At 38.6% G+C, this 25,538-nt stretch overlaps 1 protein-coding gene across 6 annotated transcripts in view; it reads left to right on the forward strand.

Annotated features, from left to right (window-relative positions):
- The window catches only part of LOC101891252 (extracellular sulfatase SULF-1 homolog), a 346,652-nt gene that overhangs the window by 316,768 nt on the left and 4,346 nt on the right, over positions 1-25,538 (forward strand). For 5 of the 6 annotated variants that reach the window (XM_059119415.1, XM_059119418.1, XM_059119417.1 and 2 more), the window contains 11 exons: positions 15,798-16,836; positions 19,125-19,294; positions 19,358-19,684; positions 19,744-20,111; positions 21,306-21,601; positions 21,658-21,776; positions 21,834-22,867; positions 22,924-23,128; positions 23,192-23,502; positions 24,126-24,317; positions 24,383-24,482. In XM_059119415.1, the coding sequence (XP_058975398.1) occupies positions 15,964-16,836; positions 19,125-19,294; positions 19,358-19,684; positions 19,744-20,111; positions 21,306-21,601; positions 21,658-21,776; positions 21,834-22,867; positions 22,924-23,128; positions 23,192-23,502; positions 24,126-24,317; positions 24,383-24,482 (3,995 nt within the window). In that variant the 5' untranslated portion in view covers positions 15,798-15,963. The remainder of the gene's footprint in view (positions 1-15,797; positions 16,837-19,124; positions 19,295-19,357; positions 19,685-19,743; positions 20,112-21,305; positions 21,602-21,657; positions 21,777-21,833; positions 22,868-22,923; positions 23,129-23,191; positions 23,503-24,125; positions 24,318-24,382; positions 24,483-25,538) is intronic. The other variant, XM_059119420.1, reaches the window with a different exon arrangement.

Below are 25,538 nucleotides of genomic sequence, written 5' to 3' on the forward strand. Positions count from 1 at the left end.
GATCTTGTGTTAGTAAAAATAATGGAATGTTTAAAATTTGAGGAGAACTGGATTTTTATTTTGGACTCAATGGTCGTTTTGGTTATTCAAAATTATCACCGTTTTGTTTTTTTTTTTTGGGGGGGAGGGGGTTTGGTACCAGAAGAAATGGTCCGATCTCACCCATCTTTATAACAGATCTTGTGTTCATAAAAATATTGATATTTGCCAAGTCTGAATGGATTCGACTGTTAATTTAGCGTTTTATGAGCTTCATAGACATTAAAAATTGTGACCCTTTGTGGGGGAGGTACTAGAAGCAGTGGACCGAAGCATTCCATCTTCACACCAGATCTTGTGGTAGCAGAAATAATGGGAGGTGTAAAATATGAAGAGAACTGGAAGCTTATTTGGGATTTTGTAAAATTTTTGGTTATTCAAAACATAAAGCCTTTTGTGGGGGAGGTACCTGAAGGAATGTTCCGACTTCTACCATGTTTATAACAGTTTTTTGTTGATAGAAATTACCAGAAGCAATGGAACGATATTGTCCATCTCCGAACTCGATTTAAGTTTGATAATAATATTCCGATGTACCACGTTTGGACCTAGTCGGATACCGCCTTTGAGAGTTATTGTACGTTCCAGCCAGCCAGCCAGACAGACGGACGAACACCCCTAGATGGACTCCAAATGTCCTGAAACGGATTTGGTCCAAAGAGAGCTAGGGTCTAAAAGCGTTATTTCGATGAGGCACTTTGTTTCCGTATCAAATGATATATACCCTCTAAATCTAGCTTGTTAAACAATCGCGTCGATTTTTCAATGATGACTTCAAACGAAACGAAAAGTAAAAGGTATCCCATAGAAAAAGGCAGTCATTGCTTCCACATGGCAACTACCAGTTTCTGTTCGAATAGTCATCCCATGCCAATGACTCTATGCCGCCACCATCGCCGCCGCCACAAAATCATAAAACTTGACCATAAATGTAAGATTGACCTTAAAAAACTGCAATTGGCAAGCGGATAGATGAACCAACTTGTGGTCATAACTTTTAGACAACTACCTTAAATGGCCAAGACAATGACAACAACAAAAGCAACAACATCTTGCTTATAAAGGAAGCAACAGAAAACATTAAAGTAATCGAAAGGCAGCTTCGAAAATCTGTCGGGATATTCCTGTTGCAGTCGGTGCATAACTCCAGCAGCAGCAGCTACCAGACGGGTAACAAATGAGAGCCCGAATGAGACAAAAAAACAAAACAAAACGCTTAACAATCATGAATGAAATCAGAAAATCATGTATGTTTCATGATGCATCTTCGTCGGCTGCTTTTTTTTTTTTTTTTTGTATCCTTGTTTCCCCAAAGGTTTTTGGCTAATTTCCCAAAAAAAAAAAAAACAAATAAAAAACAAGAATTGCAGACGGGTCTCGTTGCAGACGAAGTAACATTTCGGAAGACAGCCAGTGCAACAAATAACAAATGATATCCATGGCAGACATTAAAATTGCAAGAAAAAAAACGCACCAGACATCAGACACATGTCTACTGCAGCAGCTTGAGATAAGGATCTGAACCGGTAGCAATAAAATGCAATGCGGTTTTAAGGCACTTCACATTTTGGAAAAAAGTGAAACTTTTATGACGACTTTCAGGTCATGCAAAGATAACTCTCCCGTTATCTAGAGAGACGATTATCCGGTCGTTTAGAGAGGCGACTTCGAGTTCGTCTTGAGAGACGACTTTGAGGTCGTCTATAGAGACATTGAGGCATTGAGGTCGTCTAGAGAGACGACTTTTAGGTCGTCTAAAAAGACGATTTTGAGGTCATCTAGAGAGACAACTTTCAGCCGTCTAGAAAGACGTCTTCCCGGTCGTCTAGAGAGACAACTTTCCGGTCGTCTAGAGAGACGACTTTCTGCTCGTCTATAGAGACGGCTTTCAACGTCGTCTATAGAGACGGCTTTCAACGTCGTCAATAGAGACGGCTTTCAACGTCGTCAATAGAGACGACTTTCAACGTCGTCTATAGAGACGTTTCTCAACACGTCTATAGAAACAAGTTTCAGCTCGCCTATGGAGATGAGTTTCAGCTCGCCTATGGAGATGAGTTTCAGCTCGCCTATGGAGATGAGTTTCAGCTCGCCTATGGAGATGAGTTTCAGCTTGCCTATGGAGATGAGTTTCAGCTCGCCTATGGAGATGAGTTTCAGCTCGCCTATGGAGATGAGTTTCAGCTCGCCTATGGAGATGAGTTTCAGCTCGCCTATGGAGATGAGTTTCAGCTCGCCTGTGGAGATGAGTTTCAGCTCGACTATGGAGATGAGTTTCAGCTCGCCTATGGAGATGAGTTTCAGCTCGCCTATGGAGATGCGTTTCAGGTCGCCTATGGAGATGAGTTTCAGCTCGCCTATGGAGATGAGTTTCAGCTCGCCCATAGAGATGAGTTTCAGCTCGCCTATGGAGATGAGTTTCAGCTCGCCTATAGAAATGAGTTTCAGCTCGCCTATGGAGATGAGTTTCAGCTCGCCTATGGTGATAAGTTTCAGCTCGCCTATGGAGATAAGTTTCAGCTCGGCTATGGAGACGAGTTTCCGCTCAGATTTCCTATGGAGACGAGTTTCCGTTTAGCTGGTCTATGGAGGCGAGTTTCCGCTAAGCTGGCCTATGGAGACGAGATTCCGCTTAGCTGGCCTATGGAGACGAGCTTCCGCTCACCTGGCCTATGGAGACGAGTTTCAGCTCAGCTGGCCTATGGAGACGAGTTTCAACTCAGCTGGCCTATAGAGACGAGTTTCCGCTCAGTTGGCCTATGGAGACAAGTTTCCGCTCAGCTGGCCTATGGAGACGAGTTTCCTCTAAGCTGGCCTATGGAGACGAGTTTCCGCTCAGCTGGCCTATGAGACGAGTTTCCGCTCAGCTGGCCTATGAGACGAGTTTCCGCTCAGCTGTCCTATGAGACGAGTTTCCGATCAGCTGGCCTATGGAGACGAGTTTCAGTTCAGCTTGCCTATGAAGACGAGTTTCAGTTCAGCTGGCCTATGGAGACGAGTTTCAGTTCAGCTCGCCTATGAAGACGAGTTTCAGCTCGCCTATAAAGGCGAATTTCAGCTCGCTTATAAAGGCGAATTTCAGCTCGCCTATAAAGGCGAGTTTCAACTTTCCTATAAAGACAACTTTGGTGTCAATGGAGACGAGTTCGAACTCGTCCATAAAGGCGACTTTGATATTGCCTATAACACCGACTGTTTTCATTGTGATTTTTCTTCAGTTTCCACTTACATTCCTCTCTTAACGGCCTACCACCTTCGCAGAATATATAACTGGGCAGCCATTAAAATGGTCTTGACTTTTTTACCGGTCTTCTAGTTTTATGATCGGTCTATCCTTGTGGGCTCTCTTCGAACAACATCTTCCATCATGTAATCTAGAAGCGAACCAACAAAAACTATTGACTAGTTCCTGTTAATGTTGTTGTAAAACGTCTTCCTATTTTTTATTTTTCTTTTGTTTATTTATTTTCCTAAACTTTAAACGCATTCAGTTTGATATGTCTACAAAATGCCGCATGTGGTGGTAGTTGAGCGATGCCTTTTTTAATTCTTGCCAGTCTTGTTTCTTTTTACAGCAAACATGTTTCTACAATGTGCTCCAGGAGTTATATGTCCACTTACAACAAAAACAAAACGTAGCTGGAAAAACTAGTTTCGGTAGTTTTTTTTTTCGGGTTTCCTTTACAAGATGATGATGACGACGAAGAGGCCAAAACAAAAACTTACTTTACAATGCAACATGTTGCCACGAATCTTGTCCCGAGGAGTAGAGATGGAGGAGAGAAGAACACTTTAGATTTTTAAGTTTATTTATATGTGTCTGCGAAATAATAGCAACAACAATAACAAGAGCTGCAGAATAGTTGTTGGTTGATGCCACCACATCCTTGTCCAAAAAGGGAAGACTTTCAAATGCTGCACTTAGTCGTCGTTTTTTTAGTCATTTTTGTTTTGCTTTTTTGTTGATATCTCCTTAGACAGACTACTTTTACTTGGAGGATGCAAGTTTTGCAGCTTTTTTGTTCTTCAACGAGGTATGGGAGGGAAGTTTTTTAGAGAGTTCTTTTAGGACAACAATAATAAAAATACTAAGTAAAATTAAGAATATAAAAATCAAAGGACTCTGACAAAATGGGGGTTTTCTTAAATATTTTTCCAAGGGCGATTCATAAACCTGTATTTTTTTTTAAATATTTTTCCAGGAACTTCACAAACGAAGATTTTTTAAGAATTTTTCAAAAACCATTAGAAACGAGGATTTTTTAAAATATTTTTTCAAGTATTCTTACAAACGTGGATTTTTTCAAGGACTATAATAAACGTGGATTTTTTTAAAAATATTTTTTCAAGGACTATAATAAACGTGGATTTTTTAAAAAATATTTTTTCAAGGACTATAATAAACGTGGATTTTTTAAAAATATTTTTTCAAGGACTATAATAAAAGTGGATTTTTTAAAAATATTTTTTCAAGGACTATAATAAACCTGGATTTTTTAAAAATATTTTTTTCAGGGGCTACTACAAACGTAGATCTTTTTAAAAGTATTTTTTCAAGGACTATAATTAACGTGGATTTTTTAAAAATATTTTTTTCAGGGGCTACTACAAACGTAGATCTTTTTAAAAGTATTTTTTCAAGGACTATAATTAACGTGGATTTTTTAAAAATATTTTTTCATGGACTATAATAATGGTGGATTTTTTTTAAAAATATTTTTTCATGGACTATAATAAACGTGGATTTTTTAAAAATATTTTTTCATGGACTATAACAAACGTGGATTTTTTTAAAAATATTTTTTCATGGACTATAACAAACGTGGATTTTTTTTTAAATATTTTTTCATGGACTATAACAAACGTGGATTTTTTTTTAAAAATATTTTTTCATGGACTATAACAAACGTGGATTTTTTGAAAAATATTTTTTCATGGACTATAACAAACGTGGATTTTTTGAAAAATATTTTTTCATGGACTATAACAAACGTGGATTTTTTTAAAAATATTTTTTCAGGGGCTACTGCAAACGTAAGTTTTTTAATTTTTTTTTTTTTTTCAAGGACTATAATAAACGTGTTTTTTTTTTAAATATTTTTTCAGGGGCTACTGCAAACGTAAGTTTTTTAATTTTTTTTTTTTTTCAAGGACTATAATAAACGTGGATTTTTTAAAAATATTTCTTCAGGGGCTACTGCAAACGTAAGTTTTTTAATTTTTTTTTTTTTCAAGGACTATAATAAACGTGGATTTTTTAAAAATATTTCTTCAGGGGCTACTGCAAACGTAAGTTTTTTAATTTTTTTTCAAGGACTATAATAAACGTGGATTTTTTTTTTTTTTGAAAAAATATTTTTAAGAAATCCACTTTATCCAGAAATACTTTATAATGACTCCCTGGCTGCATTCAGACAAGCATCTACAAGTAAGATATAAAAAAACTGCAACAAAGTCAAACGGCATAATTTTTCCTTTTTTTAAATTTCATTGAATGAAATCAAAAAATGACGGAAAGAGCATCAAATTTTAGAATAGTTCAGATTTTTTCGAATTGGTCACCGTTGGCACGAATTATGGCCTTCAAATGGCCAATGAAACCGTCACTCGCCCGAATGTTGCTCTGCGGTATTTTGGCCCATTCCCGGCGAAGCGCTTGCTTGAGGTGATCGACACTTTGGTATTTTTTAGTACCAACCTTGCTTTCCAAAATACTCCAGACATAATAGTCCAACGGATTGGTATCCAGAGATTTTGGTGGCCATTGTTCGCTGGAAATGAAGCGAGAAACCTCATTTTGTAATCATTCTTGGGTGGCGCATGCTGAGTGCGATGGTAATGAGTCCTGTTGGAATATCCAAGGTCTGCGGCGAAATTTTTGCGTGCCCAAGGCTTTAATACACACTCCAGAATATTTTCGCGAGCGGAGAGCGATCATCGGCTGTTATGGCGGCCCACATCAGCACCATGGCCGTCGCTTGAGTTCTAGTGGCCAACCGAAGGTGCACATTTTCAGCTGAACTCTTTGGCAAGTAAACACGATCATTTGGTTTGTTTATAAACTGCTGGACAACGAATTTTTTCTCATTGGAGAAAAACAAATTCGGCAGTTCATCACTTTCGGCCAAGCGAAGCAATTTTTTAATTCTTTTGAGTCTATTTTCTTTCTGTTGCGGTGTATGTTCTTGCACTTTTTGGAATTCCAATGGCTTTACCCCGAGCTTATTTTTTAAAATTTGCCGAATGGAATATTGCGATATGTTTAGCTCACGAGCCATTTTTCGGTCACTGTGACGAGGGTTTCGATCAAGTCGCTTCTTTACTTTTCGAACCATTTTTGCTGATGTTGCTGTTTTCTTCAGTCCACTTCCTTGACATCGAGCTACGCTACCAGTATCACGGCAACGAGCGATGGTACGAGACACAAGAGATTTATTCACATTTAAATGCTGGAGTGCTCTAACGATAGTCACTTGTGGTTTTCCAGCCAAAAATATAAAGAAATGACACTATAACGCTTGAATTCCATCACAAATAACATTTTTTCTGGAAAATGTTCACCAAAATGCTTTTGTACGCTTGTAAAAAATATAATGAGCTGTCACTTAATAATTTTAACAGCTGTCGGACGAGAGGCTTAGAGATGACAGCAGTCTGAAGTTGGTTGCAGTTTTTTCATCTCATCCAGTATAGGAAGGCTCACTGCTGCAGCTACGTCTATAGCAATGACTCCCTGCTGCAACTACGTCTATAGAAAGACTCCCTGCTGCAGCTCGTCTATAGAAAGACTCTCGGATGCTGCAGCTCGTCTATAGAAGGACCCTCGGCTGCTGAATCTCGTCTACAGAAAGACTCCCTGTTGCAGCTCCCTCTATAGAAAGACTCCCTGCTGCAGCTCCGTCCATAGAAAGACTCCCTGCTGCAGCTCCGTCTATAGAAATACATCCTGCTGCAGCTCCGTCTATAGAAATACCCTCTGCTGCAGCTCTATTCTATTGAAAGACTCCCTACTGCAGCTCATCTAGACCCCATTCAGACTGACATCTTAAGACTATCTTCAGTTCTTTTTAAAAATTTCCCTGCCCCAGCTCCTTTATCAAGAATCCCGGCTGCAACTTCTCAATGAAGACCTTACTTTTCCTCAGTTTATTTCAAACTTTTTTCCATTTCCTTCCGAACAAAAAGGACATGCCAGTGAAATCCCACAAAATATTTCAAATTGAAATCAATATTTTGAAAAGTGAAATATCAAGTTATGCCAATTTTTATTACTCGCTGCCTGCCACATGGCTTTTGCTGTCATACAAAGGTATGCAGTTAGTTTTGTGGAAGGGGTTGCGGGGTGTTAAAATTTCAAATACTCATCGCCTCTGAACATAGCAGCAGTTTTACAATTTCCTCTATTCCAAAGTTCAAAAGTTGAAATGCCAAATGCATTTAGAGAAAGTTTCATATGTGAATGTCAGTTACAGGTAAAATGCCAAATGGCATAAGTGACAGTTAAGCGGAGATGGGAAAAGAAATGTGAAAAGAAATCTGATAATAACTCAGAAAAACAAATTTCAAATCAAATAAGTTTTTTTTTTCAAATATGATTGGATGAGTGAATCAGGATTATTTTTTTCTAATTTTCACCAATCATAGCCCTGTAGTACCTGATGGTTTCTTCTGCCCATTTCTGAAATTGTACACTCAGAAATTCGCCTCATAAAGACCACCTCTAGCTCATCTCACAGAGCTTTATTCGGCTGACCTACTCATACCGTCTATAGAGAGTTTTAGATGTTCTCCTTTTAAGTCCAATTTATCCTTAGTCCATTTTACATTCAATCCCTGAAATTTGCTGCAATAAAAAGTCTCCCCTCTAAATTTTTTTCACCTCCGTGGCATGCTCTCAGGCCACCACGAATATTTGACTCATGTACAAAATAAATTGAAAATTCCAAAACCCCAAATTGACATTTCACAGCATAGTTGTACCCTGGGCAAGCAATCACATAAATTGCCAAAAAACTACGGCAGGCATACAAAAGGATACGTGTGGCGAGGTGAGTGTCAATTGGCAGCCACAAAAAAAGAGAATGCCAACATAAAAAGGGCAAACAATGATGCAGTTTTGTTTACCGAAATCCCATAACCCCAAAAAAGCGCCACACTGCACAATGGCTTTATTTATGTGGCCACTCGATACAGCTCCCCCAAGCTTCCCGCAAAAAAACCCTTATCGCATCTTGGCACTGATCGCGCAAAGCCATCATAATAAATATCAAATGCATTTGCAACCATCCAACCAACAGGTGTCATATGACCTTTTGGGATGTATATGTGTGAGTGTGTGTGGGCTGCGGCAATTCTGCCAGCCTTTTGGCTTCTGTCATGGATGATGAGCATGACGATGATGATTACACAATGTAGTTGTGTTGCCACTACCTTGTTTGCGGTTATTTGGTGGCATCACGTCCATTATATTTAAAGTTTTGGTATCATCGTTGTTGTTGTTCTTGTCGTTGTTATTGCTGCCGCTTGATAGAAGGTAAACAATTTACTTAACACATGTTTGCTTATAACTTTTGTAAATACCAACACCGCCTCCAGCGTTTTGTTTATTAACACGAAAATTTCCATGAAAAATCTTTTAAATAAAGCTGCAAATAGAAGATGATAATGCGATGATGAGTGCTGTGTGTTGTGTGTGAAGCAAACCAGTCGTCATAAGATTTGGTTTGGGGTAAATGGGAAAATCAGCAGAGAACCCCACAGTCAGGTGAATAGTAATCAGCTAATAATTTTACAAATGTACTTTGCTATGAATATTTTAACAGAAGTTCCCTAACCACTAATTATCGGCAATCACTTTCACATAACCGCAAAATAGCTGGAGTAAATACGAGGTGGGTTGTAGGGGAAATAGGAGTTGCCAAAATTGGGTGGGTTCTAGAGGAAATGGGAATTGTCAAAATTGTGGGGCTTGTGCGACAGCTCGTCCATAGAGACTGAATTCAGCTCGCCCTTGAAGACGAGTTTCAGTTCAACTCGCCTACGGTGAGACGAGTTTCCGATCAACTCGCCTTGGTGAGACGAGTTTCCGATCAACTCGCCTATGGAGAGACGAGTTTCAGGTCAACTCGCCTACGGAGAGACAAGTTTCAGTTCAGATCGCCTATGAAGACGAGTTTGGGTCCAACTCGTCTATAGAGACAAGTTTCAGTTCAGCTCGCTATGGGGACGAGTTTCAGTTCAGCTCGCCTATGGAGATGAGTTTCGGTTCAGCTTGCCAATGGAAAGACGAGGTTCAGTTCAGCTCGTCTATGGAGACCAGTTTCAGTTCAACTCGCCTATGGAGAGACGAGTTTCAGATCAAAATGCCTATGGAGAGACGGGTTTCAGATCAGCTCGCCCATGAAGACGAGTTTCAGTTCAGCTCGCCCATGAAGACGAGTTTCAGTTCAGCTAGTCTATGAAGACGAGTTTCAGTTCAACTCGCCTATGGAGACGAGTTTCAGTTCAACTCGCCTATGGAGACGAGTTTCCATTCAACTCGCCTATGGAGACGAGTTTCAGATCAGCTCGCCCATGAAGACGAGTTTCAGTTCAGCTCGCCCATGAAGACGAGTTTCAGTTCAGCTAGTCTATGAAGACGAGTTTCAGTTCAGCTAGTCTATGAAGACGAGTTTCAGTTCAACTCATCTATGGAGACGAGTTTCAGTTCAGCTCGCCTACGGAGGGACGAGTTTCAGTTCAGCTCGCCTATGGAGACAAGTTTCAGTTCAACTCGCCTATGGAGACGAGTTTCAGTTCAACTCGCCTATGGAGACGAGTTTCAGTTCAACTCGCCTATGGAGACGAGTTTCAGTTCAACTCGCCTATGGAGACGAGTTTCAGTTCAGCTAGTCTATGAAGGCGAGTTTTGGTTCAGCTCGACTATGGAGACGAGTTTCAGTTCAGCTTGTCTATGGAGACGAGTTTCCGTTCGCCTATGAAGCTCGCCTATGACGACGAATTTCAGCTCGTCTGTGGAGTTGAGTTTTAGCTCGTCTTTTGACACAACTCCGGGTCATCTATGGCGACGCCCGACCTTCAGCGCGTCTATTGCGACGTTCTGACCATCAGCTCTTTTATGGCGACACCCAGACCTTCAGTTCGTCTCCTTGCCTCGCCTTTGGGGTCTCGCTGGCCTCCCGATTGTCCATTGACTTTCCGCGGCCTCCAGCTCGCCCATGGGTAATACCTTTGCTCCAGACCGTCTACGGTGACTTTCTGGCCTCAAGCTCACCTTCAGATCTAACTTGACTCCCTGGCCTTCAGATCGCCTATTGAAACTCACTGGTTTTTAGATCTTCTATTGAGAATCCCCCTCTTTCAGCTCGTCTATGGCGACTCCATGACCTTTAGCTCGTCTATTGAGACTCCCTTGCCTTCAGCTCGTCTATGGAGACTTCCTAACCTCCAGCTCGCCTATGGAGACGAATTTCAGCTCGTCTGTGGAGATTAGTTTTATCTCGTCTATGGGATGAGTCTTAGCTCGTCTGTTGACACACCCTTGTATGTGGCTACTCCTTGAACTCCGGCTCATCTATAGCGACTCCCGACATTCAGCGCATCTCCCTGCCTCCCCTTTGGAGTCTTGCTCACCTTCAGGTCGTCTATGTTGACTCCCTGCCCTCCAGCTCGCCTTCAGATCGTCTATTTGGACTCCCTGGCCTTTGGCTCGTCTATTCAGACTCTCTTCCCTTTAGCTCTTCTATGGTGACTCCCCGGCCATCAGCTGGTCTCTTAAGACTCTCTCGCCTTCAGCTCGTCTATGGAGACTCCAAAGCTTCAGCTCGTCTTTGGAGGCTTCCCAGCCTTCAGCTCGTCTATGTCGTTTCCTATCCTCCAGCTCGCCGTCAGCTCGTCTACAGAGACTACTTGACTTTCAACTCGCCTATGAAGACTTCCTGGCCTTAAGCTCGTCTACTTAGACTTCCTGGCCTACAGATCGTCTCTTGAAACTTCAGTTCTTATATTGCCATTCAGTTCATCCATTGTGAGTTCCTGGCCTTTAGCTCGTCTATAGTGACTCCCAGGCCTTAAGCTCGTCTATGGAGACTCCCTGACCTTAAGCTCGTCTATAGAGACTCCCTGGTCTTTAGGTCGTCTCTGGAGACTATCTGACCTTCCGCTTAACTATGGAGACTCCCTAACATCAGCTCATGTATGGAGACGACCTGACCTTCAGCTCGTCTATAGTGGCTCCCAGGCCTTCAGCCGTATATGGAGACTCCCTGGCCGTCAGGCTTGTCTTTTGACCTGGCCTTCAGCTCGCCTATGGGAAGTTCCAGGCCTTCAGTTGGCTTATGAAGACTTCCTGGCCTCCGACTCATTAATTGAGACTCTCTGACCTTCAGACCGTCTATTGAGACTACCTGGTTTTTTTATGAAATATGCATCCTTTAGACGTGAATCGAATTTTTTCCCAAAATTTCATGTTCCCAAACGATAAGTATCCTTTTCATAAATACATTTGTCCTTATCTAATGAAGAAACTATCAAGAAAATAGACCCTAATTAAAAACACCAAGTGCCTTTCGTGTCGTATAAGTATAAAACTCACCCTCCTCACCATCACCACAATTTCTTGTAAACATTTAAAACTAAATACATATAAATATGTATCCTTTCAATGTTCACATTTATAAGGAAATAATATTTCAGTTCAAGGTCGTTATGAACATGATGCTTAAATGTTGGTATGTCTGTATGTGTGTGTGCCAGTAAGAACGAATATCAGTAATGTATTGCTATTGACACATTTGCTGAAACAAGAACAAGAAACAAGAACTTACAAACAAGATTCTTTCATGTACAATTTGTTTTGAAATTGAGGTTTCCTCAAAAAACGAAAAACTATTTATCCCTTAAACATGAAATCAAAACTGAAAGGACAACATGTGTACACAAAAATATTCCTTCGAACATGTGTATGTTGTAAGTTTGTTGTAGACATTAACATTGGACGGAAATCCTTTGAATATTTCTAAAGAATTAAATCTGAGGGTAGATCTTGTCACTTTGGTAAGCTGTTTACTTAAATAGTTAGGAATTTGAAAGGGAAAATTTTCAATTTTGACTGTCTACTGAAAATACGGGGGAGGGAGCAAACTTCTCTTCAAAAAAAAAAAAAAAATGCTGTAAAAATATTTTTAAAATTCACAATTGAATCATTTATAGTTTTTAATAAAAATATCCCCTAAATAATAAAGATTTATTTTAATCAAAAATATTGTGACAAATGTTTCTAAAAATATTCGTAAACTAGTAAGGAATAGTCAAAAGCCGGACGGGACCGACTATATGATCCTCTACACCACTTTGCATATTTAGTAGAGCTCCCGTAACAAAAGTATTTATATTGGGAATATATTTGAAGTAGATCATACCACCTATCAACATTTGGCTTTAGAATGGCTACTCTAATTAGGTTTCGGAGGAAACTAATATATGGGAGGCATATCCAATTCTGAATCGATGCATGATGTTAGGATTATATTAGAAATAAAATATATCGGAGCCGGGTTCCACCAAATGGGAACGTACGTCCCGAAACTCACTCCATTTTAGGCTGATATTAGCCATTATTTGCACAATAAACTAGAAATCGGATTAAGGATATATATAGGAGCTTTTCCACATCCTAGCCTATCTCGAAAAATTTTCCAAAGGTATTTCCGAGTTCTATAAGACATCTGGTGCCAAATATCATGTCGAATGTACATTACGAATGTGAGGGACTTAAAGGCCAAATCGGATAAAAAAATATATATGGGAGCTAATGCTGTATCTAAACCGATTTTCACCAAATTTGATATACTTGCTTCCAGACTCAATTCGGTTGGATGTGCCAAAACTCAGGTCATTTGGACTGATATTGGCCATTTGGTGCACAATTAACCCGAAAGCGGTTTAAGATATATGTGGGAACTATATCCCTAATCTGAAGCTATCTTGATACAATTTGACAGAGGTATTTCTGGGCTGTATCTGATATCTGGTACCAAATATCATTGTTGTCGGATGCATGTTACGAATGTGAGGGATTTAAACACCATATCAGATGAAACATATATATGGGACCTATATCTAGATCTGAACCGATCTTGATAAAATTTGGCAGAGGTATTTCTGAGCTCTATAAGATATCTGGTACCAAATATCATTTTTATGCAGTGCATATAAGGAATGTGAAGACTTAAACACCAAATCGGATGAAATATATAAATGGGAGCTATAGCTATATCTGAACCGATTTTCATTAAATTTGATATACTTGCTTCTACACAGAATTTAGTCGGATGTGCCAAAATTCAGTTCATTTCGACTGTTATTAGCCATTTGCTGCACAATTAACCCGAAATCGGTTGAAGATTTATGTGGGAGCTATATCTAAATTTTAACCGATTTTCACCAATTCCCAGTAGGGTTCGTCCTCGGGCCAAACAAATAGTGTTTGGAAAATTTCATCTCAATCGGATATAAAATTTATACCAAATATTGGTTTAGTCCTTAAATATTTATTCTCAAAAAAAAATCCACGTTTATAGTGATAGTCTTTGAAAAAATTATTCTTAAAAAATCCACCTTAAAAGCTCTGATAGTCCTTAATAATTTATTTTTAAAAAATCCACGTTTATAGCTCTGATAGTCCTTAATAATTTATTTTTAAAAAATCCACGTTTATAGCTCTGATAGTCCTTAATAATTTATTTTTAAAAAATCCACGTTTATAGCTCTGATAGTCCTTAAATATTTAATCTTAAAAAATCCACGTTAATAGCTTCAATAGTCCTTAAAAAATAATCTTAACAAAATTTAAATTTACAGCTCTGATAGCCTTTGAAAAAATATTCTTAAAAAAATCCATATTTATAGCTCTGATAGTCCTTAAAAAAATATTCTTAAAAAATCCACGTTTTTAGCTCTGATAGTCCTTCAAAAATTATTCTTAAATATCGGCGTTTATAGATCTGATAGTCCTTCAAGAAATATGCTGAAAAATTCACGTTTATATCTCTGGTAGTCCTTCAAAGTTATTCTTAAAATATCGGATTTTATATTGCTCTGATGCTCTTTAAAAAATATTCTTAAAAAATCCAAGTTTATAGCTCTGGCAGTCTTTGAAAAAATATTCTTAAAAGTCCACGTTTATAGCTATGACAGTCCTTAAAAAATAATCCGAAAAAAAATCTCATTTACAGCTCTGATAGTCTTTGAAAAAATATTGTTAAAATATCCATGTTTATAGCTCTGATAGTCCTTAAATATTTATTCTTAAAAAACCATGTTTATAGCTCTGATAGCCCTTCAAAAATATTTTTAAAAAATACACGTTTATAGCTTCGATAGTCCTTAAAAAATAATCTTAAAACAATCCTCGTTTATGGCTCTGATAGTCTTTGAAAATGTATTCTTAAAAAATCCTAGTTGACAGCTCTGATAATATTCTTAAAAAATCCTCGTTGATAGCTTTGATAGCCTTTACAAAAATATTCTTAAAAAGTCCCCGTAAATAGCTCGGATAGACCTTTCAAAATATTCTTGAAAACCCCAAATTTATAATTTGATAGTCCTTCCTTATATCTCTGGTACTCCTTCAAAAGTTATTCTTAAAATATCGGCGATTATAGATCTGATAGTCATTCAAGAAATATGCTTAAAAATTCACGTTTATATCTCCGATAGTCCTTTGAAGGAATGTTCTTAAAAAATCCACGTTTATAGCTCTAAAAGTCTTTGAAAAAATATTCTTGAAAATCCAAATTTATAACTCTAATAGTCCTTCAAAAATATTCTTAAAAATCACGTATTTAGCTCTGATAGCCCTTATAGCTCTGATAGCCTATATAAATATTTTTATAAAATCCACGTTTATAACTCTGATAGTCCTTCAAAAAATATTCTTAAAAAATCACGTATTTAGCTCTGATAATCCTTCAAAAAATATTCTTATAAAATCCACGTTTGTAGCTCTTCAAGAAATATGCTTAAAAATTCACGTTTATATTTCTGATAGTCCGTTTCACGTTTATATTTCTGATAGTCCTAGATCTAATGGTCTTTGAAAAATATTCTTAAAAAATCCACGTTTATAGCTCTGATACTCTTTTAAAAAATATTCTTAAAAAATCCACCTTTATAGCTCTGATGGAATTTTAAAAATATTCTTGAAAAATTCACGTTGATAGCTCTTATAGTTTTTAAAAAATATTTTTTAAAAAATCAACGCTTATAGCTCTAATAGGTAAGATCGAAATATGTGTATAGGAATTGTAATAAATCAAAAAAAAAAAAATAACGAAAAAGTTATTGGTAGGGGACGCTTAAATTTTTACTCCTACAAACGACTCATGTTGGGCGCCATTTGTGTTATTTTAGGTTGAAGGCCATGATGTCGTCAATATCTGCTAAGTGCTCGACTAGGATATCTTGTGGTCTATTGTGATCTAAGATATTATTTAGTTAAAAAAACAATGAAGAAAAATATTTGTAAGGGACGCTCAAATTTAAACGACACATGTTAGGTGCCATTTAATGTAATTCAGGTTGAAGGTCATGTAATTGCGAATATTTATATTTCCTTAAAAAATATTTTAAAAAAATTACGTTTATAGCTTTAATAGTCCTAAAAAATATTCTTAAAAAATTCATTTTTAAATCACTGATAGTCTTTGAATAAAAATTTTCTTTACAAATAAAATTTTCATCTTCTTTTTTCTTTGCAGATAACTTGCCATTTAACTTAGAGGAAAACAATTATTCATAAAAAATGACATAACCTCAACATACGAAATGTAAACTTCTATTCTCATAACGTGGAGAATTTAGAATAAAAAAGGATACTGTGATAAAAAATTAGAAGACAGGAGTAATTGAAAGAAGAAAAACAAAATGCGACTCCACAATATAAATAAGTTAGCAATTAGCGTCAGCTTATGTCTGCTGTTTACGCTGAATTTATTGTTGTTGTCGACAACAGCAAATGCGGCCAAAGAAAACATACCAACATACCATGAACCGGAAAAGGAGGAAAGAACTGGTTCCCGCGCTACGGAACAACATCATCAGAGACAAAGTCATCAGAATCATCAACAGAAAACTGCACATCACTATCAAGAGCAACAACAACACCATCAACGGCACCAGCCACAAAGGCAGCATCATTATCAGCCACAGCAACACCAACAACAACATCAAAAACATCATCAATCACAAACGGCAACACATCATGACAGCCATCAACGCCAGCCGCGACAACGTAACTCGGGTCCTGGCCCACAAACCTCCAAACGTTTCTCTCGCGACTCTCAGGCATCTAGTCGTAAACCCAATATAATTCTAATTCTCACCGATGATCAGGATGTTGAATTGGGTTCGTTGAATTTTATGCCACGCACTCTGCGTATCTTACGTGATGGTGGGGCAGAGTTCCGTCATGCCTATACCACAACGCCAATGTGTTGTCCAGCCAGATCATCGCTGCTGACTGGCATGTATGTCCACAATCACATGGTCTTCACCAACAACGACAACTGTTCCAGTCCCCAGTGGCAGGCCACACATGAGACCCGCTCCTTTGCCACATATCTATCGAATGCCGGCTATAGAACCGGTTATTTTGGTAAATATCTCAATAAATACAATGGTTCCTATATACCACCGGGTTGGCGAGAATGGGGTGGACTCATCATGAATTCGAAATACTATAATTATAGTATCAACATGAACGGGCAGAAGATTAAGCATGGATTTGATTATGAAAAGGTAAGTTCGAAATATGTGTGGGTGAAATTTAAGAATTAAAAAAAAAACAAGTTATGGGTTATCAGTCGGTTTTGCCGACAAATGTATACCCTCAGCCAATGTTCGATGATTTAAATATAATTTGACTTTTGTTATGATTATTCTAATTGTTGACCCTCTATGTATGTTCCGAAGGATTGGGCCAATATTGATAATTTCGTATCGGAATCAAAAAATTTTGAAATAAATGTTGCGACGTGCCAGGTTTGGATTATATCGGGCCGATACGTCTCACCTTCACAGCAGATCTTTTGTTAGTAGAAAAAATGGGATGTGTGAAATATGTAGAGAACAGGATGCTTATTTCGGATTTTATGATCGTTTTGGTTATTCAAAATTTTGACCTTTTGTGGGGGAGGTACCAGAAAGAATGGCCCGATATATTCCACCTTCACACCAGACCTTGGATTAGTAAAAATATTGTGATGTGTTTAATTTTAAGACGATATAAGTGTTATAATTATTCATAAGTGTTATAATTATTCCAAATTTTGACCCTTTGTGTGGGAGGTACTTGCCGGAATGGACCGATATTGTCCATTTTCGTCCCTGGCCTAGCACTGATGCAAATATTAGGATTTGCAAAGTTGGAGCAAAATCGGATTATCATTTCTCTTTTTGTGCAATAAATGATTTTCTTTGAAAATGTTGACATTTTGTAGGGAAGGTAAAATTTAATCTCCTAAAAACGTCACATGTTGGGCGCCAACATTAGGTTGAAGGCCATGTGTTTGCCTATATTTGGTAGTCACTCGACTTGGAGTAGTTACCAAACAAAAAAATAAATGGAGTATTTATAAGAGACTCTCAAATTTAAACTCCTATAAGCGACACATGTTGGGCGTCATTTAAGTTATATTAGGTTGAACGCCATGTAATTTCCTATATGTGATCGACGTGGAGATCTTGTCGTCCATTGTGAGGATAAGATTAGCGTTAGTCAAAAAAAATTGAAATCGAGGTCAAATTTAAACTCCTATAAACGACACATGTTGGGCGCCATTTAAGTTATTTTGGATTGAAGGTCATGCAGTTGCCAATATTTGCTACCTGCTCGACTTGGAGATCTTGTGGATCCATTCTGATCATAAAAAATGATAGTTCAAAAAAAAACATTGTCAAAAGACATTTGTAAGGGACGCATAAATTTAAGCTCCTATAAGCAACACATGTTGGGCGCCATTTAAGATTTTTGCCAATATTTGCTAACTACTCGACTTGGAGATCTTGTGGGCAATTGTGATCATAAGATAAGTGTTAGTTCAAGATAAACGCAATGGTATTTTTAAAGGACGCTCAAATTTTAACTCCTATAAGCCACACATGTCGGGCGCCATTTAAGTTATTTTAGTTTGAAAGCCATGGAATGGCCAATATGTGCTAACTACTCGACTTGAAGATCTAAGATAAGCGTTAGTTCAAAAAAGCAATGGTTTTTGTAAGGGACATTCAATTGTAGACACATGTTGGGCGCCATTTAAGTTATTTTAGGTTGAAGGTCATGGAATGGCCGATATGTACTAACTACTCGTCTTGGAGATATTGTGGTCCATTGGGATCATAAAATAATCGTTAGTTCAAAAAAAAAAAAAAAACATTGGAGAAAGGTATTTTTAAATGACGCTCGAATTTAAACTCCAATAAGCGACACATGTTGGGCGCCATTTAAGTTATTTGAGGGTGAAGGTCATAAAATGGCCGATATCTGCTAACTACTCGACTTAAAGATCTAAGATAACCGTAAGTTTACTCCTGTGAACTGCTAAAAGTCCGAGTTTTTTGTCCTATCCTGTCCTATCGATATTGTTCCTTCTCACGAAACCTCCTCTCCATTGACAAGTCGTGACCCGTATGTTCAGCTGTTTCAGATTTCGTTAGAGAGATTATAAACGTTGTAATATTGGTTTCGAGACTCACTGAGCCGATTTTAGCCGAGCTTGCCAGAATAATGTTCTTCGATCCACTGGTCAAAATTATGTCAACTGTCGATGTTTTTTGTAAAGACTTCTATACTTCAAAAGCGTGTCTGCATTTAACATTAGGTCTTTCCTAATATCACTATTGTAATACTGGAAGGTATTTCGTATTTTTCCCATAAAAAAATATTAGAGGATTAACAAAGCTATTTGAATTGACTGAGTTCCTATCACTGGTGGATGTTTATATTTGTCGTACAGATGATTCTTTTTCACTGTATATTTTTCTATGTGCATCTCTATTAATACTCTTTCTCTCTTCTTTCAAACCAGGACTACTACCCGAATTTAATAGCCAACGATTCTATAGCATTTTTGAGATCATCAAAACAACAAAACCAAAGAAAACCTGTGATGTTAACAATGAGTTTTCCAGCACCGCATGGTCCCGAAGACTCGGCGCCCCAGTATAGTCATTTATTTTTCAATGTTACCACACACCAGTAAGTCTTTGCGCAGCTTTTATCTGATATAAAAATAATACAAATATCCTTTCCATTTTCCAGCACGCCATCCTATGACTTGGCACCCAACCCCGATAAACAATGGATTTTAAGGGTTACCCAACCCATGGAACCGGTACATAAACGTTTTACAAATCTTCTAATGACCAAACGTCTGCAGACTCTACAAAGTGTAGATGTTGCCGTGGAAAGAGTCTACAATGAACTGAAATCGCTGGGAGAATTGGATAATACCTACATCATCTATACCTCCGATCATGGTTATCATTTGGGCCAGTTCGGTTTGATCAAGGGTAAAAGTTTTCCCTTTGAATTTGATGTGAGAGTACCATTTTTGGTTCGTGGTCCCGGAATACAACCCTCAAAGGTGTAAGTATAAAGGAAATGTGTGTTGAGATATATTTTATTCAGAGAGATTCCTTTTCTAGGGTTGAAGAAATCGTTTTAAATGTGGACTTGGCTCCCACCTTCCTGGATATGGGCGGTGTTCCAACACCCTCCCATATGGATGGCCGCAGCATTCTGCCATTGCTTTTAAATAAACAGAAATTCATGAAAGAACCCTGGCCGGATTCATTTCTCATTGAAAGTTCCGGTCGTCGTGAAACACCCGATCAAATTGCTGAGGCCCGAGCCCGTTTGCAGGCCGAACGTAGCAATATGAAACTGGCGAATAGTACACTGCTCGAGGATCTCGTAGAGAATGTAACATCATCATCGACAACAACACCGCCACGCATGGATATCATGGAAATGGAGTCAAGGGAGGAGGATCAATTCGGAGAACATGGTAAAGGTAACATGTAATTATAGAGCATTGGAGGGAATATAGACAAGATGAAGGGAGTCTTTAATACACGGGAGTCTTTATAGATGAGTTAAAGCGAGTCTTTATAGACGAAGGGGAGGGAATCTTCATAGGCCTGCTGGAGAAAGAATCTTGATAGAGTCCAGAATACTTTATTGACGACCTGATGGCCAGGAAGACGAACTGGAGCCCAGGTAGTCTTTATAGACGAGTTAAAAGATAGGGAGTCTTTATAGATAAGGTGAAGGCAGTCTTAATATGCGAGCTGAAGGTCAGGGAGTCTCAAAAAGCGAGCTGAAAACCCAGGGACTCTCAATAGGCGAGCTGAAGGACCAGGGGGTCTCAATAGGTAAGCTGAAAGGCCAGGGAGTCTCAATAGACGAGCTGATGTTCCAGGGAGTCTCAAATAACGTGCTGATGTTCCAAGGAGTCTCAATTGACGAGTTGAAGGTCAGGGAGTCTCAATTGACGAGCTGAAGGTCTTGGAGTCTCAATTGATGAGCTGAAGGTCAGGGAGTCTTTATAGACGAGCTGAATGGCCAGGGAGTCTCAATAGACGAGCTGATGGGTAAGGGAGTCTCAATAGACGAGCTGATGGGCTAGGGAGTCTTAATAGACTAGCTGATGGGCCAGAGAGTCTCAATAGACGAGCTGATGGACCAGGGAGTCCCAATAGACGAGCTGATGGACCAGAGAGTCTCAATAGACGAGCTGATGGACCAGGGAGTCTCAATAGACGAGCTGATGGACCAGGGAGTCTCAATAGACGAGCTGAAGGCCAGGGAGTCTCAATTGACGAGCTGAAGGCCAGGGAGTCTTTATAGACCAGCTGAAGGCCAGGGAGTCTTTATAGACGAGCTGTAGGTCAGGGAGTCTCAATTGACGAGCTGAAGGCCAGGGAGTCTCAATTGACGAGCTGAAGGCCAGGGAGTCTTTATAGACCAGCTGAAGGCCAGGGAGTCTTTATAGACCAGCTGAAGGCCAGGGAGTCTTTATAGACGAGCTGAAGGGCCAGGGAGTCTTTACATAGGAGCTGAATCCAGGGAGTCTCAATAGAAGAGATGAAGGGCCAGGGAGTCTTTTTATAGGCATCTGTGCAGGTCGTCTCTTCATAGACGAGCTGTGAAGGTCTCCCTCCCTTTCAAACACTTCCTTTAAGCTTCCCCTATCTATTTATTCCAGAAACTGATAACGAAGATCTCACCGATGATGACTTTGAATTTGAGACTGATGACGAAGAGACGGATACTTCAGCTGCCATAAATGAAGAGGATGACGAAAACGAGGCAACAGATGATGAGCTGGAACAACAGGACAAATTCGATAATAATTTACCTCTGACTCCATATACCACAAAAATGATGCGTCTGAATTCTGAATGTTCGGATCCAAGTCTTTTGGAAGATTGTCGAGCCGGACAAAAATGGAAATGTGTGAATGAAAATGGACGATGGCGGAAACACAAGTGTAAATTCCATGTAAGTTCTATGGACCCAGACAGATTCTTCGAGGGTAATGACTTGGTTTCTTACAGTTACAATTACAGCACCATTTGGCAGAAATTTCCAAATATCCTAAGGGTCAAAATAAACGGAATTGTGCCTGTTTTACACCGGATGGTGTGGTCTATATTAAACCCGAAGTTCGGAAGAGGTAGGTGTGAGGATATTAATATTTTTTTTAGATTTTAGAATTTTTATTTTTTTCCAGAAACCAAAACTTTGGTAAAAACTCTCGTCGCCACAAAAGAGATACCGAGAATTTTGACATTGAAGAGCTCTATCACTCCGAGTTACCCTATGAAATGGAGGAGCTACTGGATATCCATAAAAATCTGCATAATCTTGAGCAGCATTTGTTGGAACAGCACAAGAAGAAGGCAGAAACGCTCTCCCGACCCAAACGGGAACTGACTGCAAATCTATTTGAGCCTCCCGAAACCTTGAACAGTGAAGAGAACAAGAAGAACAATGCCTCTAATGATGCCATATCCAAGGTAATACAAGAAATTCAGGATACCCTGGAAACTCTAGAACTGAAATTTGTCGAACATGATTGGACGGTGAACAGTACCTCCAAGACTGCAGCTACGAGGATGACCTCTGCCGGATTTGTAAGGGGTGGAAAGTTCCCCAAAGTAGGTGGTCGTGTTGGCACCCGATGTTATATTGAATCTCAGAGCGGCAAGGTCAATTGTTCCGATGTCATTTATGATGACGAGAAGACATGGCGTAAATCGCGATCACAAATTGATATGCTCATCAAGGTGCTGAAGGATAAAATCACCCATCTGAAGGATATCAAGAAGCAGCTTAGGGAAAGTAAGCAACAGCAACAACAGGGTAGCCATTGGAACAATGAATTTGTCAACAACAATAGAGGAGAGAGCTACAATACTGGCGATGGAAATACGAATGGCTATGGCACAGGATATCGCCATCAGAAAGGTCGTCATCGTGGACAACAGCCTGGCTATAATCGGCATTACAACAATGCCGGAGTTATGGGTAATCCGGCCAGTTCTGGCGGTAGGAGAAGAATAATTGAGGCAAATGTTGAACATCCAGAATTTGATATGAACTATTTCACAACAACGTCAAGAAGAACCAATTATGAGGACCTAATGACCTCGACACAGAAAAATAAGCATCGCAGCCAGCAGCTAGTGCCAAATTCATATTCGACCACAAATCTGCCAGAATCTCCAAAGAAAAGCACACCATGGCGGGGTGCATCGGAGGAAGGTGAGGTTTTAAAGTGTTTTGGGTGATAACATTAACTAAATCGTTTATATTTGCAGTTTCTCAAGGCAGTTATGAGGAGTCTGCTTATCCAAGCTCAACCCTGGAAAGCATAACATCCAGCTCTGAAATGGGTCAAAGGACCAAACCCAAACACCGAGGCCAAAAGGAAGAGGTCAAGGAGACCTATTACAATTCCAGGCATGACACTGGCAATACACAGTTTTCAGGACCTGCAGAGTGTTATTGTGAACCGGATACAGAGTAGGTTTTAATTTCCAAAAAAAATTGGACTCTTACATAATCCTGTATTATGCTTCCTTGCAGCTATCCAGATTCCAAAGAAATTGCCCGAGAGGCCAGACGTAAATTGAAAGAGGAGAGGCAACGCAAAAAGGAAAGAAAACGCATCAAGAAGGCCCGTCTTGAAAAGGAATGCTTGTCGGAGAAAATGAATTGTTTCTCACATGACAATAGCCATTGGCGTACCGCCCCCCTGTGGAATGACAGTCCATTCTGTTTCTGCATGAATGCCAATAATAACACCTACTCCTGTCTGAGGACCATAAATGCCACCCACAATTATTTGTATTGTGAATTTACCACCGGATTGATAACGTTTTATGATTTGAAAATTGGTAAGAGCATAGAAACAAATTTTCGTTACAAATAGGGTTTCCAATCCATTATTTTAACAAGGACATGACGAACACAAAATGTATTCTTTTAATCGTCAATTAAATAGGTACTTTTGTATGGACATGGAAAACTTAAGGCTGCAAATGCATAAAAAGCTTGAAGTCATGGCTAGGCATATTAATGCCAAATTATAATGAAAAACGATGGCAGGATTTTAGTGCGGCTCTGTAATTCCTTTGTGAAATGTCACAAAATAGGCCGTGCCATGACTTCAAGCTTCTTATGTACTTAGCCCTTAAGGGCTATGTTGATTAAAACACATGTTTTTTATTTAATTTATCCATTTAAATAATTTTTTCACAAACATTACAAATTTATGGCCGTTAAACTCTAAACTTCAACAGAACTTAAATTAGTAATGTGATGAATAATGAATACAAAAAAGAGAAATAAGAGAAAATTAGTAAAGAGTGTAGATTATTAAGAGAGAGAGAGAGAGAGAGAGAGATAATAAAGCGAGTGGTAGTGTTAAATGGGAGACGGTGATAACCCAATTTGTAATACATAGTGGAAAAAATCCTGTAAATCAAATATCACTCTTTTGTTTTTCTCCATTTTGTAGATCCATTTGAAACCTTGAATCGCGCCACTTCCCTAAGTCAAGCCGAGAAATCGTATATGCATGACACTTTGGCTAAACTTAAAAATTGTAAAGGTAAAAGTTGTACAATAAAACGTACAACGGTAGTGGTTAACGCTGCCAATGCGACAAGTAATAATGCCGTGTTACCACGAGGCACAAAACGCAAACATGGTATGTTCTTGGGGAGGTGTTATTTTAATTGTAATATTTTTTAATGTTTGTATCTTGATTTTTAGTTTCCAGTTTGATATCCTCATCGCTAAATGGTAATTCCGATTTCATTTCTAATCGCATGGACTATGAAGGATCCCAGGCGAAACGTAGGAAGTTGTCAAGGTAAGTAGAGGAATTTGCAGCAAAGTATTTTTGATTTAATAAAATGAATAATAGAAATATAAGGTATAATTGATGGTTTGAGGTTTTGCAAAATATTAGAAAACCTCCCGATAGGCTACGAAAGTAATTCATAAATATTGTTAGAAAAGAACATCCACAAAATTGTATACAAGTTTTCAAAAAAGGGGAAAGTTCCTCCCTCTTCCACACTTTTGGAAATTTTCGGATCAAGATTCCTCGGAATCCGTGCATTTTAGTCATATAGTGTTTTTGGGCAATATTGCAAATAAAATATAGGTTGTAGAAGACGTCAAAATTGTAAATCTTACCTAAATGCCAGGAATTCCGTAAGGAATGCCTACATTTTTTTTCAAGATGGGTTCAGATTTAGATATAGATCCCATATATATATATTTCCGATATATGGTTTATTGGTCACCAAATGGCCAATATCAGTCCAAATGACCTGAATTTTGGCACATCCGACCGAATTCCGTCTAGAAGCAAGTACATCAAATTTGGTTCAGTTATAACTATAGCTCCCATATATAAGTTTCATCCGATTTGGTTTTTAAGTCCAAATATGCTCTCCACAATAATGATATTTGGTACCAGATATCTTATGGAGCTCGGAAATACATTTGCCAAATTTTATCGAGATCGACTCAGTTTTGGATATGGCTCCCATATATGTATTCTTAATCCGATTTAAGGTTTATTGTGCAAGTAATGACTAATATCAGCGTATCAGCAATACGTTTCCATTTGGTGGAACTTGTCTCCGATATATATTTTTATACCCTCCACCATAGTATGGAGGGTATATTAAGTTTGTCATTCCGTTTGTAACACCTCGAAATATACATTTTGTACCCCCCAAAGCATCCGTCCGTCTGTGAAAATCACTCTAGCTTCCGAACGAATTGAAGTAGATTGATAAAACTTTACTCAAATGTGTATTATGTCTGCAGGACTTTTGGTATTTAAAACTGGGTCATGTAGGTCCACGTTTTGGTCTAGCCCCCATATAATGGTACCTCCCTCTTTCGGTATTTT

Source organism: Musca domestica, unplaced genomic scaffold (genome assembly GCF_030504385.1).
Source record: "Musca domestica strain aabys unplaced genomic scaffold, Musca_domestica.polishedcontigs.V.1.1 146, whole genome shotgun sequence".
NCBI lineage: Eukaryota > Metazoa > Arthropoda > Insecta > Diptera > Muscidae > Musca > Musca domestica.